Source organism: Stegodyphus dumicola, chromosome 7 (genome assembly GCF_044657685.1).
Source record: "Stegodyphus dumicola isolate Sdum_Otavi_A_Nest chromosome 7, ASM4465768v1".
Classification (NCBI taxonomy): domain Eukaryota; kingdom Metazoa; phylum Arthropoda; class Arachnida; order Araneae; family Eresidae; genus Stegodyphus; species Stegodyphus dumicola.
Genome location: NC_140774.1, coordinates 121,487,341 through 121,509,694, shown reverse-complemented (window position 1 = coordinate 121,509,694; position 22,354 = coordinate 121,487,341). Strand labels below are relative to the sequence as shown.

Here is a 22,354-nt window from a genome sequence, read left to right as displayed (position 1 = left end):
GTTACATATATATCAATAAGAGAGATGTATAACCGACATTTTAACTTAGGATGACTTGCATAAACTGCTTTAAACAGTTTTATCATTATACCCATTGCTTTACAATTACATGTGTAATGTGTATGCCAGCTGGTTTCCCTTAGAAATTTCTTCATGAAGGCATCCTTCCTTTTAGGCAGATAGCCCTGCTTTGCCGTAACTTAATAATCCAATTCAATCCATTTCATCAGTATTTGGTCAGAGCCTTTATCAGTTTTTAGAGGCAAAGCATTTTGAAGGTATGAGATGAAAGGAAAGGCTGGTTTCATCAAGAGGTTTTGGTTTATTTAATTATGGCAATGAACACTAGGGCTATCTGCCTAAGAGGAGGGATGCCTTCGTGGAGGACTTTCTAATGGAAACTGGTTCGTATACACGTTACACATGGGGAAAACCACCAGAACGCCCATGCAGCCAGCCTGTTCGCGGAATTTGAACCTCGGACCGAACTACCAGTCTAAAACCGAACCATAGTCTAAAAACAGTCGCTCTTTACTTTAAGTTGCAATGATACCGTTTTTGTCTTTTCTGTAAACCACAAGTTGAATTGATGGTATTTGCTGGTGTACACGTCCAAGTGTTTTTCTCTTTGAAAACCTAAATTCTTTGAAGTATCCTGAAAGTATATTCAAAAGCGTCCAACTTTTTTAAACATCTTGGTATGTCTGACAGCCACATTTCCCTGCAAATTTTTGCTTACTTTTCTCCCTAATTTTCTTCTTTCCTTCTTCAGTTATTTTCAGTGCTCACAAAGAAAATTAAGATTTTTCGATTGCGAGACTTCCATAAATTTTGCATTCTTGTCAAATTTTTAAAAATATCAATTACATAAATTGTGTTTCAGCCGAAGACAGCTTTTCATTTTCTAGTCATTTTAATTATAAATAAAGTTTAAAGCAAAGTCCAAAGGATAAATATTTTAATTAAAAGATTTTCTGTTAAATAAAGAAATAAAACAGTCCAGCACTGTTTATTCTGTACCACTGAGTGACCCGATTCTTATATCGACTGAAACAATCTAAATCATATTAAAGATCATGTTTTTTAATACAATGTATAACGTGAGAGAAAAATTAGCTTCTTAAAACATTCTTTCTAAAAGGATTAATATAAAAATTTATATTTATATATATTTTTTAAAGCTGGGACTTGAACCAAACTGTCAAACTTTTAAAGTTTAATTTACATGGTGGTTATAATTAAAGTTCCACTTTGAAATGGTCATTAAAGAAAAACTACCGGACCAAATGTTATCACACTTGGGAATGGTATAAAGGAGGTTATGGAAATTTATTTTCCGCGGGGAAAAAAAAAAAAAAAAAAAAAAAAAAAAAAAAAAAAAGAGTTCAAAAACTCACCACCAGGGCAAAAATGGCACTGTATGCAGTATTGTTAAATGAAATAAGACACAAAAACATCTGTTTAAAATGTGTTTAATATTTTTCGAAACGTGTTACAAAGCATGTTCAATGTAGTGTCCAGCATTTTCGAAAAGAAGGTTAAATCCTGTTACTGCATTCTCAACAGCAGCTCTTAGCATATCAGGAGGAATTTTACAGACATGTCGGTGTATCACATTTTCCATTTCTGCCAAATTGTTTAGATTATCACCATAAACAGTGCTTTTGAGATAACCCCATAGCCAAAAGTCGCAAAGGTTGAGGTCTGGTGGGAAGAGGGAAAATGTCGGCCTATAAGACTTTCATTCGTGAAATGATGCCTAAGTAACTGTGCGACACATGTGAGGTGAGGCCCAACCCTGCATAAAAATCATAGTATCTAAAATGCCACGTTGCTGCAGTTCATGTATCACGAAACATTTTATTGACTCTAAGCGAGCTGCAGTCACAGTGGTCCAGCTGTCGACTGCTCTTCAGAGAAAAATGGTTCAGTTATAAAACTAGCTGCCATTCCACACCAAACGATGTAGAATGATTACTATGTAATTGAATGCAGTAGGAGAATGCAATGGAACTAGAGAGATAGCATGAGAGATTTCTTTGGCCCAAATCGATTAAAAGCGTTTTAAATCAGTATCTTCATGTTTTAGGGCTGAATTCAGGCTTAAAAAATTACAAATTAGAGATCTGTAAAAAAAGATTTCCAGATTGTACACACTTGTGCCAGTGATTTGCGATCTCCCATTTTCTAATCGCTAATTCGTGGTTTTCACAGACGAATTTCTCCCTTGCACGGATGGCGCACTCAACCTTTATCGAATTTAAAGCCTTTAAATGGTAATTTGCTTACTTCAAAGTTTCTTAAGGGTATACAACATATTAAACCCCTGTAACAAAAGGTTAAGTCAGATTCCGGCCCACATTTTGTTTAACAATATTGCATACAGCGTGATTTTCTTGCTGGTGGTGAGGTTTCGAACTTTCTTTTTTCGTGGAAAATAAATTCCCATGACCTTCGTTACACGGTTACCAAGTTTGATAACATTTGATCCAGTACTTTTCCTTTTATGACCATTTTAAAGTGGAACTTTAATTATAACCACCCTGCATATTATTAAATTTTAATTTAAAACTATGCGTTATATGTATATCATTCGTAAGATTTTCGCTTTTATGGAAAAAATAAAGAATCGAAGCAAATATACTTAGGATAATGGTCCAAAACTGAAAAAATTTCCCCTCCCTCCGAAAATCAAATATTGAAACTTCGACCTTAAATTTATTGAATTATCGAAATATTCAATTTGACTTATCTTCTAAGTTCTAGTTCCGACAACAATTCCGTCAAAAATTCCAAATTACTGAAGCTGAAGTAAAAGGTTTAGTATATATTCACTGTATGTTAATAAAGTAATCAGAGTGTAATAAAAAGATTATAGAATTTGCACCGATGCAACTTTTTGTTTGAATGCACAACATGTAATGGAGGAGAAGCCTTGCAGAGATCTGTTTTTGAAATGCCTCTAAAAGTAGATGTCATACTCTTTTTGTCTCTTCAATGTCAAAAACTCTCCTTTGAGAGGCAACTTTAGTTTTTGGGAAAGAAAAAAAATCACAAGAAGACAAATTTGAAGAACATGCACGACGATTGAGTACACATACTTATTTTCGGAACACAAGCGTTTCTCCGATTGGTTATTGAATAATGAAAAGATGCATTGTCATGCAATGCAAAACATTTGGAATATGTTTTCTGACTGAATAACGTAAGATTAAAAGTCATCTGCTTAATTCACCGCCATTTACAAGTCAACTACTCGGGCAAGTGCAGAATCATTTTGATCCTAAGCGTGCAAGACAAACCTAATATCACTGGATTTAAACACTTCTTTAATCTCCCAAGAATGTTCCTTCTTTAGCTCATAGTCCCAGAATATTAAGTGAATACAAATACTGCAAAAGAAATTGAATATTCATTTACACTACGACTTGGTAGTTTACTAACGAGTTAACGAAACTTAAATTCTGCTTTTTGTGTCTAAGAATACAACAATATTTTAAATATAACATTAAATTGGAGCCTCACCAGTTGCCTAGAATTTGAAGATTGTTAAATATTAATTGTTTGTTGTGAAGTCTAACCCAAGCTGCATGGTTGGTTTTCATAGTTTTCTAGGTTCTCTTTACAAAGGATCTCTATGAAAGCATCTTAACCAAACAGCTCCCACGTTCTTTCTATGTTCAAATAACCAAATAACCTAGTTTAACCCTTTGTGGCTCAGTGTTCCACTACAAATTGAATACACCCAAATTGAATCACTTCTGAAACCTTTAAATTCAACCGTAAATAGATAAAAATGCCTTTATAATATACTTTGAACCTTTCTTTTTAAACAGTAGATAGCAGCATATCACAAGGAGACACAGAATTTTCCTTTATTATGTGTTATTAATCTTTTAATGATATGAAAAATTTTATTTGGAAAAAAAATTAGGCATAATTTTGCTGGCTGTACTCCAAATTATTTGTTCTATTTTTTTTTTAATCTTTCATACAAAAACCATATGCAGAATCATTGAATAAAACCGGGTGTTCCATTAGCGGGAACACTGCGCCTTTAGCGATCTCATGCTGTTACGAATCAAACATTTGTGCTTAGGAGAGAACATCCGTTGTTTACGTTTTCTGTTTCCGTAGTTTTGGGGGGGGGGCGGAATAAATTCAAACAAAGCAGTATTGAGGGGAGAGGTGTGTTTTGTGTTATGAAAGCCCTAATATTGGCATCTCGAATTTTTTTGGAGTCGTTTTTAGACGGGAATTCTATTAGTAGCTTGACTCATCTTCACTTAGACTTGCGCAAATTTTTTTTTGCTGTCGCTTTTTAGTCTCATTCCCATTTATTTTCAATAATTGTGTAGATATTTTTCTGTGTATATCCAGGAAACCATGCATACAGCCAAAGTACAGAGTTTTTTCACTCTTACACAAACGCTTCTATTCATTTTCGTGCTTCACTGCAATGCTCACTTAATCACACTTTTAAAAGCTCTGGCGGCGCAGTGTTCCCCCTCATGGAACACCGCGCAGTGTTCCCCCTCATGGAACACCCACAGAATTAAAACGGTAAGTGCAATTTTTACAAAATTTTACCTGTATACTACTTTAGGACTAAATAGACTGCATACAACTTTTTTTTGTTGAAACTGCGACGTTAACGTATAACGTATAGTGCGTCTCAAAGGGTTAAGTGTGATTTCCAAGTGAAGTTACTAGCAAAACCTGAATACCCATTAAAAATCATGTAGCTTGCTAATCGGTAGTAACATGAAAGAAACGGCACCATTAATTGAATTGCTGTTACAGTATGCTGTTTCTAATTGATTTGTAACTTCTACTAGAGCTGACGGTAACAACTGAAGTGTAAATAAATAATATAGTGTGCAATTTTGATTAATATAAAATTAGAAATATTTGCATTCAGACAGAAAGTTTTTTGAAATATTTGCAATTACTTTATAAGAAGGATTTATTAATAACCATAATAATTACTTATTATATTACTGATGATTAGAATTCAGTACTTGACAATTACATTCTAAATTAGAATTTTAAGGATAAAATGAAAATATGCTACGCATAAAAATACATTTTAGGATAAAAAATGAGTTGATTTTTTATGTTTAAAAACTTCTTAAATTCATTTAATAAACATCGTACTCTCGTTGTTAATTGAATCCAGAATGTTGAGTGTCGTTTATATAATTATTCTTATTTGTCCACAGAATCTGCTGACTTATCCAGCCACTAAACAGCTGCAGATCATTTCTACATAACCATTGAACTTCCACTAATTTGGTCTCTAGAGGGTTGTATGTTTATATCATAATTTGGCTTTTATAAAAATGATTATTTTAAATCTTATGTTTCTATAAAATATACTGTGCTTTAAAAATATGGATGATAGTATCAGCCGCTCTTTCAGCCACTTCATAAGCAACAGCTTGTTTAGAAATAAATTATGCAGTTAATGTCATAAAATTCTAATAAACATCAGGAAAGTTCTCAGTTTTAGAAAATTCGATTTAAACGAAGTAAAGACGATAAAATGCCAAAGATAAAAATTTACTCTTACAAATATTTTTTTTTTTAAAAAAAAGAGAGAAATTTAAAAAAATAGTTAAAAATCTGAACATTATCATCTATAATTTAAAAAAATAGCTTTTCATATAGTATTAATAAATATTTATTATGCATCATTGAGGGAAAAAGTTTTATATAATCAATTCTCCGTAAAATTTTATTTGAAATTTAAGGTTAAAAATAGCTGTGGCAATTCACTATAAAAAAAATCCATAAACCACATTTGGCGTTATTATCGCTCAACAAAAAGATGGCAAATTTCAAAATGCAAAAATATGTAAATTCGTGTATATTTTAGAAAATTTTGAATAAAAAAGTCTAATTTTTTGCAGGTATGCTTAGAAATACACCTACTTTAAGATGATGGTAAAATTTTATAGGTTAAAATTCAAAATTTTTTTCGAAAAATTTATAAAAATTATTTTAAAATAGAAATTTAAAAAATAAAACAAAAAAATGGGTAAATTTTATTTGGAATGAACCTAAATTTTGAAATGTGAAAGGAAAAATCAAAAAAGTTTAATAAAAAAAGAGATATTAATAAATATTTGCCAAATTCAATTAACATTGAGGAGCTAAAATTTTGAGAGCTAATATTTTAAAACCTACTTGTACGATTTTTACAAAACTTGGCATTCTGGCATAATTTGAGACGTGGAATCGAAATATGGAAAAAAATTGGTATGTTATTTCAGAAAAAGTCCGATTTTGTGTCAAAATACCCATGTTAGAATAGTACTATATATAAATCTAATATATAGCCTAATTCGCGCTTTCGAGACATGAAAAACGCAGTTTGAATTTCGTCAATCGGCCCAGTAGAACGGGAGAAATAGCACTGTGCCCCCCTTTTTTTTAAATTTTTTTTTGAGCAGTGTACATAGAGGGTCACTAAAAAGATAGACCTGATTTTAAATAGTTTTGTTAGAAAATGTATTTAGGGCAGCTTCATGACCTTTATTTTAAATAATCAAAAAAATTTTTAATTTTTTGTCATATAATGAATAAATTTTGATATATGCTTCATAGGCTACTGAACGCATCAAAGCAATTTTATATTTCCATCCAAAATCCTGGATCATATCAAGTGTGATTCTAGCAATGGATGCGATAATTCTCTCTGGGTAGCTTAGGTCATGAATTTTGTTCAAAATATGTTTTGTAACCAATCCTTTAACATAAACTGTTGGACTAACTGTGACAACAAGGCTGCCTTCTGGTGAGTAGCCAGAGAACTGCTTCAGTGAAAGCCAAGCGTCTAACTTGATAGGTTGTATCAGACTCTTGTTCTGTAATTTTCTTAAAGCTAAATGTAACATCCGTGTGTAACTTAAACCTGTTAATAAATACTTGTTACATTATGACGGACTGTTCTATGACCCTATCTAAAACGACCCCTTCACTGGACACTTAGCCTTAATGACGTCTGATTTTCCACAACCATAACAACCAACAGTTGGTCGATCTTCTCTCATGTCAGAATTCCTTGTTGCTGAGTTTTTAACAAGTTGAGGGTTATTTTTATAATTTTTAGAACCACTACATTGAGACGGCTTTGGAGTGTTATTACTGACGTTTCTACTCCTGATGTTTTTAGGACCAATGATCCACAAAAAGTTCTCTATACTCAGAAGGGGACTGTCTTTTAATTTGGTCTGATATCATCAAATCCTTTAACTTCTCAAAAGTATTGACTTTTAATTCACCAATCCAGCCATCAAAGAAATTTCTCAAATCGAAGTAAAAATCTCGCCATGTTCTATCAGGACTTTTGCCTGATATGTTGTGAAAATAACTGTCGAAACTTTTCAGCACTCAATTTAAAACATTTTAAGAGAATTTGTTTAATGTTGTCATAATCTTGTACATCACCAGCAGATTCTTTGCAATCAGTTTTGCAACGTCATTAGGTAACAAACCTAAGAGATACACTACCCATTTCCCTTGAGGTATGTTCAAAATTGTTAGTTGCCTTTTATTTGAAAGTGAAAGCCACTTTATTTGAAAGTGAGAAAAAGGCTCATGTCATCACTTTCTGGATTAAAGTGAGGAATTAAAGTTTGTAATTATAACTTAGGGATATCCGTTTCAGTGAGTTTTAAAGCAGGTACGGAATCATAACTAGCACCTGAACTAGCTACTTGTATTTTCAATTTCTCAAGCTCATGCTTGCGTTCTTCTATCTCTTTCCTTTCATTATATTCGCGTTCCTCACACTGTTTTCTTTCATTAAATTCATGTTCCTCTGTTTCTTTTCATTCCGCAATAATGCTAAAAAATAGATCTTTAGTGAACTCTTCATTATATCCCTTACTCGTTAAAATGGCATCCTTAATATAAGCTATTGTCATTTGTTCCATAACATTCATACCAAGTTCTTTTGCTAGAACACACATATCTTGTTTACGTCCTTTAGCAAAAAACGACATGGTGGCGTGTTTCACTCAAAATAAATTCTTTGATGAAAAAACAATTTATTATGGCACTAACTAGAAGGTTGTAATGAGGTCACCTTACCCAGAAACGATTTGTAGTAATTTTACTATTAGCACTATACTATAATTGTATCAAAAGTAACACAGTGTCAAAATAATATATAAAAAACACTCTCTTACTTAAAAGAAAACATTTTACAGGGCTTAGAAATGGCACAGTTTAAATAACATCAATAAAATACTTTTTTGTTAATTATTTCTAGTCTCAAAGAAAAAAATAAAACATTCATGGATCAAATACACTTATGAAACTAAAAGAATTACGCACATCTGAAACGTATATTAATCCGTATAAAAAAATAACATTTTGTCAAAGAATCTTATGCTTCTTTAAATCATCAAATATAAACAATTTTCAGCAATGTAACCAGAAATGCAAAAAAAGAAATATCAATAAATAAAACCGTTACGGAAGCAACAGGGTAATAACCATGTCATTGAGCCACTGGTTCATCAAGTTAAGCTCAAATCGAAACTACGTTCATAAGATTGAATACATTCAGCATATTATAATAACAATTTCTAATACAGAATTTTACACTTAAAATGCATCACTTTTAATATATTACATCTTTTTATGTTTTTACCACATTTACCATTTCGAAATGCTAATTCGGAGTATCTCTGATTACATTACTATCTTGGCAAGAAATCTGTGACCATATTCATGTCCATCATACTCCCTGCTGAAAATATATTTTAGCAAGGTTACTATCCAATTCATAGGTGTTGGTAAATATTGTATTATTTCAAGAATAAGATGTGGAATTTGCTTCTTGATAATTAAAAGTAAACTTAGTTTGCTAGTCTAATAAAACTTCATTCCACACATCAAAACTGCCATGGAGCAGATTAAGCCAGTCTACATTCCATAGCCAAGAAATGAATATTATGATTATGCAGTTCTAGAGAAGTCATGGGTAAACAAAATGAAAGAATTTCTTAATCATTTCAAAATTATACAATATTAATAAAAGATATACATATATACATTAAGAACACATTAAAGTTTACATTTTTTACATTTTCATATTTAAGTATTTTCACGTTTTCAACATTAAGGGTTAACACATTATAGAATATTAGTGTTTAAATGCAAAACAACTCATATCATTAACGCAACTATTTGTTGCTGATAGGCCATCGGAGTGGCACACACACACAAAAAAAAAAAAAATAATAATAATAAATTCATACCTCACGGGCGAGGCATCTCTTTTCTTAAAGTTTTAGAAATTAGATCCAGGGGGTGTGGCTGCAAGTACTGTTTCTAGAAAAGAAAGTGAGCAAAAGCCAGGGGAAATTCTTAAAGCTAAACAATAACGTTGGGCACGACTTTGTGAGGGGGTCATTTTAGATAGGGTCATAGAAGAGTCCTGTATAGTGTAACAAGTATTTATTTACAGGTTTAAGTTACACACAGACATTACATTTAACTTTAACAAAATTACAGAACAAAAGTCTGATACAATCTATCAAGTTAGACGCTTGGCTTTTACTTAAACACTTCTCTGGCTACTCACCAGAGGGCAGCCTTGTTGTCACAATTAGTCCAACAGTTTATGTTAAAGGATTGGTTACAGTTTTTTTTTTTTTTTTTTTCTTCCACATTCTGATATAAAACAGTCCACCAGTATTGATTCACAACTACTGGAGGATGATAGGAAACAACTGAACAAGCTGGGAATATATTATTCACAGACTGGTATAGTAGACATGGCAATTATAATGCAGTGGTGCACCATTTTGCTATAAGATAGCAATTATGTTAATTTCATTTTCAATGTCTTTTGTTTGGAGGAAAAGATGAAGTTAATGCATGTCTAAATAAACATTTCTGTGAATACTTTCTAAAAATTATTCTAAGAAAATTTTGAATGGTGGTTTTAGGAAACCAAATAGTATGATGGTTATACAACAAAGTAGTTTATTCCAAGATTACTTTCATGTAAAACCCCCTTTTAAATACATTTCATTCACAATTATCTCAAGCTTTGCACTGTCTCATTACATGTTTTAAATAAGGATAGCAATAGTTAAACATGATTTATTACAAGAAGTTGTTTTAAACTTTTCAAATCTTTAGTACTTTTGAGCTAATTCGGAGTATCTTTGATTACATTACTATCTTGGCAAGAAATCTGTGACCATATTCATGTCCATCATACTCCCTGCTGAAAATATATTTTAGCAAGGTTACTATCCAACTCATAGGTGTTGGTAAATATTGTATTATTTCAAGAATAAGATGTGGAATTTGCTTCTTGATGATTAAAAGTAAGCTTAGTTTACTAGTCTAATAAAACTTAATTCCACACATCAAAACTGCCATGGAGCAGATTAAGCCAGTCTACATTCCATAGCCAAGAAATGAGACGATCAGATGCAAGAAATATACAAGGTGTTATAATTAAAGTTCCCCATTCAAATGGACATTTAAGGAAAAGTACTGGACCAAATGTTATCAAACCTGGTAATCATGTAAAGGAGGTCATGAGAATTTATTTGCAAGGAAAAAAGTTCAAAAACTCATCATCTGGGGGAAAATGGCGCTGTAAACAATATTGTTAAACGAAAGAGTTGGAATCTAACTTAACTTTTTGTTACACAAGTTTAATATGTTGTATACCTAAGAAAACACTGATCTAAATGAAATTACCACTTAAAAGCGATAAAAGTCGAGGGTGACATCCATGTAACAGAGAAATTCGTCCGTGAGAACCACAAATTAGCTATTAGGAAATGTAAGCTTGCAAAAGTGCGCGCATTCCGGAAATCATTTTCTTACAGATTGCTAATTTGTGATTTTTGAAGCCTAAATTCGGCCCTAAGACATGAAGATATCGGTTTAAAACATTTTTAATTGTTTCTAAAACGAAACTGTTTGTGGGATAAGACAAAACTACGGTGGCTTGTAATTGGCTTATAACAGGAAGAAGCAAATGATTTATGCAAATAATCTAAACAATTTGGCGTAATTGAAAGATGCAAAACACTGACATGTCCATAACATTCATCCTGATATGTTAAGAGCTGTTGTTGAGAATAAGATCTAACTTGCTTTTTGAAAATAGTGGACGCCACATTGAACATACTTTGTAACACGTTTCAGAAATGATTAAACCCATTTTAAACTGCTGTCTTCGTGTCTTATTTCGTTTTAACAATATTGTATCAGGGTTCACACAAATTTTTGCACACGGAAATTAAGTACTTTTAAGGACCATTAATGAATAAAATTAAGGACCTATTAGCAAATAGAACTGAATACCGTATTTGACGGCATATAAGACGCACTTTTTTTCCTAAATTTGGTCTCAAAAAAGTTACCTGCGTCTTATATGTGAAGGTAATTGCATTCAATAATTGTTTATTTGGCTTTTACGAAATGTGAGAACTAAAAGAAACCACGCTATTGAAATTCTTTTCCTTGTGTGTGGCTGTCTAAATAAGGGTGCATCTTATATGCCGTCAAATAAGGTAATTCAATTAAAGATATTATCTGTGCCTGAACTCCATTTTTGTATATAAAACAAATTTGAAAATAACAAGAATTTTGCAAAATTTATCAAATAACATTAAATATTTTACACTTATCATAGTTGAACTTATTTAAAGAAGACTCGTGACATTTTATTTGTGTTTCAAAAAACATTAGCTTTATGTTCATTTTTTTCTTTTATGTTTCATTTCAGCATGCTCTTATTCAGTCTAGAGGTTTAATACACTCTTAGACAAAAAGAACAAAAAAAAAAAAAAAAAAAAAAAAAACCGATGCACCAAAAAGGAGTTATTGGAATGGGACGAAAATCGGTAGAAGTGATGTACATTTACAGAAAAACAAATTATTACAGTTTGAGAAAAATTGGATGATTTATTGAAGTGATAAAGCTTTACAAAGTGAAAAAGTCAGTAATGCATCTGTCTACCTCTGGCCCCTAATGCAAACAATTATTTGGATTGGCATCGATTGATAAAAGTTGCGGATGTCCTCCTGAGGGATATCGTGTGAAATTCTGTCCAAATCGTGCGTTAGATCGTCAACATCCCAAGCTGGTTGGAAGCCCCTGCCCATAATGATACAAACATGCTCAATAGAAGAGAGATCCGGCGACTTTGTTGGCCAAGGTAATGTTCAGCAAGCAATAAGGCAAGCAGTAGAAACATGTGCAGTGTGGGGGGCAGGCATTATCTTGCTGAAATGGAAACCCAGGGTGGCATGACATGAAGGGCAACACAACGGCCTTAGAACTTCGTCGACGTACTGCTGTGCTATAAGATTGCAACGGATGACAACCAAAGGGGTCCCACTATGAAATGAAATGGTATCCCAGACCATCACTCCTGGTTGTCGGCCTGTCTGCCGGAAGACAGTCAGGTTGGTATCACACCACTGTCCGGGGCATCTCCAGACTCGCCTTCGCTGGTCATCGAGGCTCAGTTCAAAGCAGGACTCATCACTGAAGACTATTCTATGCCAGTCAGTGACATTCCAGTGCAAATGAGCCCGACACCACCGCAAACGGGCTTGACATTGTACAGAGGTCAATGGTAATCGGCGCAAGGGGCATCGTGACCTCAGCTCCCTTTCTGTGAACCATCTATGAATGGTCCTTGCGGTCACTGAAGCACTAGTTGCATGTACAATTGATGATAATGACGCATCTGTGGGCGTGCCGCTCTGAAGATTGCTCAGTTTTCATGTTCTGTCATTTCTCCAGGCCAACCGCTTCCTTCATGACACTGTGTGCGGCCATGATTCACCCATTCTTGCCGAAATCATTTAATAGTGGCATCGCTCCTGCTCAAATGTCGAGCTATTCGCCGATAAGACCAACCAGCTTCTTTGAGCTCAACACACAACCTCTCTCTTCTCAAATTCTGACATCTGCGCCTATTGTTCGTGCACCTGTATGCGAGGCATAGTTACAGTCTACTAGAGTACACAGAATGAAATTCGTGAAGAATTTATGACCTGGAATCGTAATTTCTCCTCTTAAATATTCTGCCAGCTGCGCAGATCAGATGCGCTGTAGCAACAAATTTTTATTTATTGGCAGCCAAAATGTAAAATTTTGCATTTTCTATTGAAATCTGCATGCATATTAATTTGTGTCCAACTTACTTTATATCTTTTAGGTGCGTCCCCCTTTTTTATCTAAGAGTGTAAATAGCAGGCAGAATTTATGTTAAATGGCATAGGTTAAAATGAGAAGTAAAATCATAATCAGCATGATCTGTAAGAGAAGACTAGCTGTTACCACCACTGCTGCATGCCTACAGAGAGACCTGCTGATCAGAACAGACCTGACACCCGATGATGACATGGTTGGTAAGTTTTGAAAGTTAGTTATGCTTTGTCTGTCTGACAAATTTAGTGCCATAGCTTCATATAGAGTTCTAGAGTAGCAACCCAGTTAATATACTTTAAGGTTCCAATAAGCCACTGTAGTATCAGAGGTGATAAATTGTTTTTTATTATTTTAAGTCTCTCTAGCTGTAAGGAATACGTTTTACATTACTTTTTTACATTTTTGTGCTGTATCTTGTGGCCACAGTAAGGATTAATGAAAGCCAATAACTTGCTTTAACATACAAAGATTACATTTAAGGGTGAGCATTACAAATAGCTAAAGTAGGTAGTTAGATACCCTTAGGTATTATAGATTTACATGACCACTATTAAATTTTATTTACTTTTTAAAAATAATATTTGTTAAAAAAGCACTATTAAAATCACAAACTAATAACATTTCACAGTTTAAAACACACGTAAATGATATTAGGATAATTATACATTAAAAGTTACAAAACAAAAATGTTTTGCAGACACAGCACACAACAAAATATTTAAGAGTATTTTTTTGACTAATTCATATTATTTTGCTTCCCTTTTAAGCATCTTTTTCTAAGAATAAGAAATTTGTTACAATTATGCAATTTCTACTATTTTTTGCTTCATCTCCTAACTTGTCAATGTCTCGAAAATAAACCTATGAGGTTTCACATGATCTGTTAAAAGTTATAGTCCAAAACCCCTGATAGAGGAGAAGCAAATTATCGCCATGTCTAAAAGTAACTACAAAATAAGATAAAGGTTTAAATAAACCTCTTTATTTAAACAGAATTTAGAGCATAATTGCACTTGACATGAAGCAAATTATCGCCATGTCTGAAATTAGAAAATTTAGATAAACTGAGTATAATAATATTCAAATTAGAATACAGGTTTAAATAAACATTTTTATTTAAACAGAACATAGAATATACATGCATGTTCTTATGCTAACAAAATCAACTACAGCTTGTAGTGGTGTAACTTAACAGGGAAAGTCAAATTCAAATTTAAAATGTGGACTACTCATTTTATAACTTGGCTCAGCAACTCTATCGTAGTAATAAATTCAAATGTCGGCAGTGATAATGCAAAGCTGACTAATTACAAATTACCAGAGCTTACAGGAACTAATGCAGCATGAAGCGGAGGCCAGAAACGCACTCTGTCTTACAATTCCAAAACCTAAGTTTAAATACTATCTAATCCATTTACCTTCTGGTGAAGAAACAGAAAGGAGAAGATATAGTAAAGGCTGAAATTAGGAGGAACTGGTTAATTTACATAATAATAACTGTACATATCTTTGAAGAATTATTTTCAGTCTCTTTATGTATTCCTTTCTTTCCTCAATAAATTTCATCTTCATTTTAGATTTAATTAAAGATTTCTGTTATTTTAACAACTACACGTATTTAGAACATATAGAAGAAGCTTCTAATTTTATTTGTTTAGTAATATGAACATTGAGAATAAATATGAAGTGATGATCAGGGATAGTTACAGAGCTGGTGTGGCAGAATTTTTAGAATTTAGTGACGCACAGAGCAACAAAATCTAGAAATGGCAAAACGTTTAAACTTTAGGGCAGATAACTGGGAGCAGAATTTAGCAAGGTACTAGGCAGCAGAATTTAGGGCCCACAGAAATTATATCAGGAGGGAAAATGCCTAGCGCTAGCCCTGTGGATGATGCATTCAGACATATATGAAGACATTTTTCATTTTATCACATTTTTCTGAAATTTTCTAGAATCGTAGGTCTATAAATCTTGCCTTCAAATACTTCTAAACTTTTCAAGGTGCAATGTCTAAAATCGAAAAGAAAAATTACCCCTACTAATTCTGTAACAGCAAAAAGCAATAAGCATTTTTAAAAAATTCAGAAGGGAAAAAGTGTAAAATGAATTGACTACTAATCCATATCCTAAGAATTTTGAATATTCTGAGACAATTACATGGGGGAAAATTCTTACTATGAAAATTTTTTTAAAAGAAGTCATTTTAAAATAATTGCATAGCTATTTTTCTCTTGCTAAGAATTGTTTCATTAATCTCACTTTATAGCATTTATTACTTAGCTTTTTTTTCAGATTCAAAATATTGTAATAATAAGTTGTCAAAATGGAAAATAATGTCACTTTATAATATGACAGAGAAAAATAAAAATGTTTTTTAATGTTATTTCTTAAGCATTATTTTAATATATTACCTCTAATTTAATGAAATGTTATAATGTTTTAAAAAATACTCAAAAAATTTTTAAATCTACAAATTTAAAAAAAAATTGTACAGAAATTGATCTTAAAATAGCAAAATTGTTGATAAGTCGCCAAATTTACAGCAGTTTAATAAAAGCATTAACATCCCCAAAAGATAAAAGTTACTTAAGAGAAGAAAAAAAGAAATCATTTTGAAATGCTTATATTTCACTTCCTGCCCAGAAACTTGAGTATTGCACCGTTTATATCAGAAATAGAAACCAATTCAAACGGTAACCCGTGAAATACATATTTGTCAGTGAATCGCCAAAAATAATTATAAATAATTATATAAATCATAAATTCCATAATATATAAGTCATAAATTCCCATGACCTCCTTTACAAAATTACCAAGTTTGATAATATTTGGTCCGGTTGTTTTCCTTTTATGGCCATCTCAAAGTGGAACTTTAATTATAACCACCCTGTATGTTAGTACTGCAAAAAATACATCATTGATTATATATGAAAGATGTTAGCATTTTCATCACTAAAAATGTATGAAAGAGTTTACATAAATTATTACAAATTGAAAGTCATCACACAATAAATCTTTTTAATAATTTAATGCACTGCATTGTTATGAATCCGAAGTTTAACTAAGCATTAGGCAATACAATGAATAGAAATGAAATAACAGAGATAATTTTTTATTGTTACTAAATCATAACTATCACACTGAATTATAGTTAATAAGCATACCTTTTATAATGAAAGAGGGCAGAGGTATACAGTATTTAAAAAATAACTCGCACATAAAACTAAAACACTACAAAGAGCATTTTTTTATAGTACTTTACCTCCAAGATTAAAAAGAACATTTTCTCAGTTTCTATAACTTGATAGAGTTTGCATATATTTGGATGATTCAATTCTTGCATTGCTTCAATTTCTACCTGCACTCGTGGAAGATCATCCTAAAAAGAACAAGAATATCCTAGCATAAATTAAATTAAGTATAACAAGGGAAAATTAATACAAGGGAAATTAGTACAAAAGAAAAAACCAATAACAATATCAGCATTAGGGTAACAATCTGTACAAGTAACAGGGGAAAAGTGTAACTGAGGTAAAATGAGATTAATGACAGAAAAATATTTTAGGAAATTACTACCTACTGAAAGAGTATGTTGGTAAAAATGCATTAAAGTATTTTACACCACAATAAAAAAGAACTACATATTCAGCAAAGAAATTACTTTCAATAATTTTTTATATGTTTAAATGACCAAAAAATAAAGCTATTACTTACAAAACCTGCAGCAGTAAGACTTTGTTTAAATTGAATTCTACGCTAAATCTGCCATTACCTTCCACTCATATGCAATTAGGATGTATAATAATGGTGCATTCAGTGTAGCTAACAGTGCACTGCTGGCTCCATCAGCAGTTAACATTACATGCCATAATTAAATTTACAGATTTATTCAATCATTTCCTATTCTTTAAAGTTTTTCTTTTTTTTTAATCCAAAAGGGGCAATTTGCCCAGAAGATTTCGTTTTAGCATTTTGCGTCGATTCACAATAAGCGTTATTTCACTTTTCAAATTGTTGTCACCGAATATTATCACCCTGTACTGAAATTCTGCTGTGAATAAGTGTAATTTCATAGTTGCTAACTTAGAAGTACATAAAAAAAATTGAAAGTTCTTGCAGAAAAAACTAGTTTTAGAGAGGCTTTTGCACTGTGTAGTATGCCATTTAAAAAAAATTCACTTTTATAATGCCTGATCCCAATTACTGAACTATTTATTCTAATATAAAACAAAAAAATATTTAATTAGATTATCCGCTAATAATAATACTATACCCTTGCGGAAAATCTTGAGTAGGTCAGAAAAGCTTTCATTCATTAAAGTACTTTTTAGTACAGTGAATATAAAACATTTAATGTAATATTGTTGTGCAGCTAAACTTAGTGAAATACAATTTATTGACAGAAAGCAAAATTAAATATGAATATTATCTGATTAAGCATTGGTTAAGTCTTCAAAAAAGTTCTAAATGTCTGATGATTGTAGATTGGGACAACTCAAGAAAAATAAAATTTAACATGAAAAATTATGCTGAAAATCACATGAGGTGGGGAAACGGAATTAGGACAATTTAAGTTGCATCAATTCATTAACTTTCATTTATGCAAAAAAATATTTTCCTTCTCAGTTTCCTTTTAAGAAAGGCTAAAAATTAAAAACCAGGAGATATGCGATCTGCTGGGAGACATGATGAAAAACAGGCATAGTTAGAAACTATATGATTTTTTTTTAACAGTTAGAAACTATATGACAGTTTTAAAATGCTACTCTTTATACTTTCTCAAACTTCTTGCTTATCCAGCTTAGTCTAATTCCAAAGAATTTTAGAAGTCTAATACATAAATGCATTCCATTTCCAAGCTAACTTTCAGAGCTAACACATAGTAAAAAGACAACTAGAATGAAATATAAAGTTACAAGGCATTACTTAACAATTCTACAATTTTTTTTTAAGTATTAGAAGAATCAAAATGAAAATCTTACTCTTAGAAAACACTCTTATATTGCTAATTCCATGCATGGAATAATGCACAAAATTAGTAATGTAAATTTTATCGACATTAAGAAAGTTCAGTTTTTACAGTTCCATATTTCATATTTATTAAATATATTTTAATATAAAACATTGAAATAAAGAATTCTTACCCCCAAAGCAGCTTTATCCATAATCTTTATTGCAACTTTTTCTCCAGTTAAGGCATGTGTTGCAAGCTTTACTTTTGCAAAACCACCTAAAACACAAAGAATATTTTGATGGAATGCAATATTTATGAGACATATGCACATTTTTTAAAAGGATAATATGATCTTATTTGGATCTTAAGTTTGAAAATTTCATTAACCAACCATAATAAATTAGGTATTGTGCTACTGATATCCCTCCCATTTCAAGCAGTTTCTTTAAGAAATTTATGTTTATGAAAGACCTACATCAGTGTTGATTAGCTGTCGACAAGCTAGAGATGTCAGATCACAAAAAATTGATACTTTTCCATTTCACTGCTGCAAATCTCGCCAAACACTTTGTTGACAACAACATAGAGTATACACATGAAAAATATTAACAAATGTTAGTTCTAAGAATTTTTTATTTTGAAGGTATAAACATTTTAATATGGTTTAAAATTTTGTAAAAACCCAATAAATAAAGACAATAAATTTGTAAAAAGACATTAATTTAAGAATTTACTATGCTTTCATGGTTCAAAATCCTGATTCGCCGGTTCGTATCACGTGACCCCAAGTGATCTCATCTCACGTAAACTATGCTACAGAAATCTAAGATTATTCTCTACATAAATTTCAAGTTAAATCTTAATTTGGAATACAAGTTTAAATGCAAGAATTATTTCAATTCGTACGAGTAGCTTACAAAGAAATTATGTAAAACCGCAGTGCTTTACCTTGCTAGTGCATTCTCATTAGAATTGATGAATTTAACACTTGATTTCGCCTTTTCTATATTTTCGCCTTTGGGTGAGTGGTGTGATTGCATTCTAATTTACTTAATTACTGCGAATTGTCTTAAAGGATAAAATTTAACTATCTTGTAAAAATTCTATGTAATCGGATGCCAGTATTGAAAGAAACAATCAATCCAATAAGAAATGGCTGCAACTTACTTTGAAACTGAGGTGTAAAAGGTTACCAGCAAAGATATTCCGTTTGGCATCAGTTGTACCATTACTGGCAACTTTATCGTTTGCAATGGCAAAACAGAAAAGTACCCAAAAATTAAGGATCATTTGCAAATTTTGGACAAAATTAGAAGCTTATAAGTAACAAAAATCCAAAAACATTTAAACACTGTACAAACCTCATAATAATGAATCTTAATCATTGAAGTGACAACAATTTATTAATCCTCTAAGCATTGGGACTTCTTTTATCCAATCATTAAATATGTTGTCCTTTGTTATATATATTATCTTGCTATTAAAATCATTTTTTCTCATTTTCTTTAAGGATATAAATACTATCATAATGAATGGAAAAAAAAAAAAAAAGAAAACAAATGTTAAAGCAAGTAATCTTGGTTTAACAAGGCATCAAGAACAAACCTAGATAATAATAACTGCTATTCATTTACAGCCTTTAATGAATAAATACAAAAGGCTGAACCATTGAAATGGTTAATGGGAAAAACAACTTCGATCAAATTAAAAGCAGAGTAGAAATCTAAGGATAAAAAAAGCTTTTTCTTCCAAATTCTAAAAGGAAATTTGTAGCTGAAAATAATACACATAAGCCTGAAATTCGGAATCGTCAGAACATCGGCGATTCCAGATATTTCTGGATTTTAGATCATCAGTTTAAATATAGTAAGATGGCATGTAGCCATGAGAATACTAGACTTAAGTTTTCATTTACATCAAATAAAAAAATGCCAACCCCTCATAACCAATCAACAGTCAAAATTGTGAACCCAGCTATTGTCAATATAATAATTAATGTACTGTCATTGGCTATGGTGCAACTCCCTAGACAGTAGGTATTTGAAAGTGATATACAGGAAAATCAATCAGGAAAAAAGTACCATTTACAGCATACCTGTTTCCTTTTGCTGAGCATTATAATTTTATCTTTCTAGGCTCTGAAAGGCTTTTTTTATATTGTTATTATTGGTTAGTGGTTTGGAAGTCTAGATATTGAATCGTTCTGAATATTGGATGCCTGGATTTCCAACTTTGTGATATGTTAAATATAAAGACTTATTTGAATCATTCCTAAAATACTGCAAGAACATATCAGATTGGACCAAGTACATTTACAACCAAAAAAATTAATAAATTATTTGCTTGTATTGAATTTTTATAAAATATTTGTTGGTTTGAGACTTCAGAATATTCAAAATCAGAAGTATGTCTTTGCTTGCATAAGTAAAAAATACATTTAGCAATTCTAGATGCAAAAAATAACTTATATCAATTGAATATATTTTGGTCAATGCGATTGGGGAATAAAAATTTCAACACCTTTTGATCAACTAATTTGACTTTCAGTATTTAAACTGGGCATTTCTAAACTAAAGCTAATGTTATATATAACTAAAATTACATATAATTAGCAATGAGTTAGATTTTATAACTTTACTCTTAAATGGATTGATGAAAACCTGATCATAAAAACATACATTAATACTTATATAGACTCATTATCTGGTTTGGAAACACTAGCAAATGTTGATAACATCAATATTTTGGTCTCATATATAAAAGATCTTGTTTCATTTTCACTTCTTATAAAATACAAGAAGTGAAAATGAACTCGGTGAAAGCCCATATTAGTGTTATACGCAACGAGAAGGCCAGCTTGCTGGCCAAAGAGGTTGCCATGGGTAATATCAGGGATGTGTTTGGTATTTAAGCATCAAAAAGAATTCTTATTGGTAAAATCAAAGATTTCTATTATGATTGCTGGAAAGAGAAATGGAACATTTTGGGGAAAAGGGGAAGATTATTTGTTGAACTTTAAAGTTTCTAAAAATATCAGAATGATATGTGATTCTGATTATAGTCAAATAATTACTGGACACAGGCACTTCAAAGCGTACCTGAAGAGATTTAATTCCCAAAATAAAACTGGGTGAAAGCCCATATTGGTGTTATATGCAATGAGAGGGCCAGCTTGCTGGCCAAAGAGGCTGCCATGGGTAATATCAGGGATGTGTTCGGTATTTAAGCATCAAAAAGAATTCTTATTGGTAAAATCAAGGATTTCTATTATGATTGCTTTAAAGAGAAATGGAACATTTTGGGGAAAAGGGGAAGATTATTTGTTGAACTTGAAGTTTCTAAAAATATCAGAATGATATGTGATTCTGATTATAGTCAAATAATTACTGGACACAGGCGCTTCCCAGCGTACCTGAAGAGATTTAATTCACAAAATAATAGTCTTTGTAGTTTTTCATAGTGAAGGCAATGCCCAACATTTCATCAAAGACTGCATATTATTGCAACATGTTAGGAAAAAACATGGTAACATAAAGGAATTCTACTGCCGCAATAAAGAGTTTGGATTTGCAAAGGATTTGATGAACTTTATAAATGGCAATAGAAAAATACTGGAAATTTTGGCTTATGTTTTTGACTGTATTTCTGTTTTAATCTTTTAACTGTATTTTTGTTTATCTGTGTTGGGTGTGCTGTGCTAATTATAAGGCCGATTATTATTAGCCAGGAGGGTTGCAGTCACACCCGTATATTACATTACATCATATTCGAATATGGTTAATTATTAGTCAACTAACAACTGCTGGGACTTCAAAAGCTTATATATTAAGTTTTGTATTATAAAACAGCAAATCTGTGTTCAAATGGATTATATATTTAATCAAATTCTTAATCCACTGTTACAAATAAATGAATAAATTATAACATACTAACATTATATTCAGTAATTATTTTACTTTGCGGAAGATGCTATTTTAATCGTAGCTTAAAACTGGTACTCAGGCATTAGCAAAACCATCTTAGCAGAAGTTGCCAAATTTTAATATTGCTCCAAATTCTGGCAGTCATGCTATAACAGTTCTTCAGCCAAACTCATTCTTCAGTTTTAACAACCAATAGTGCCATTTTTGCTTTCATTTGTGAAAATGGTTTTTATAGACAAATTGTGATTTTCCCTTTTAGACCAAAAG

The 22,354-nt window shown here is 31.6% G+C and overlaps 1 protein-coding gene across 4 annotated transcripts in view; it reads right to left on the bottom strand.

Moving 5' to 3' along the window:
* LOC118185907 (maternal embryonic leucine zipper kinase-like) overlaps positions 1–22,354 on the bottom strand; it is a 139,370-nt gene that overhangs the window by 100,044 nt on the left and 16,972 nt on the right. For all 4 annotated transcript variants that reach the window (XM_085820771.1, XM_085820772.1, XM_085820769.1 and 1 more), the window contains 2 exons: positions 18,355–18,440; positions 16,473–16,589 (listed from right to left, as the gene is read on the bottom strand). In XM_085820771.1, the coding sequence (XP_085676897.1) occupies positions 16,473–16,589; positions 18,355–18,440 (203 nt within the window). The remainder of the gene's footprint in view (positions 1–16,472; positions 16,590–18,354; positions 18,441–22,354) is intronic.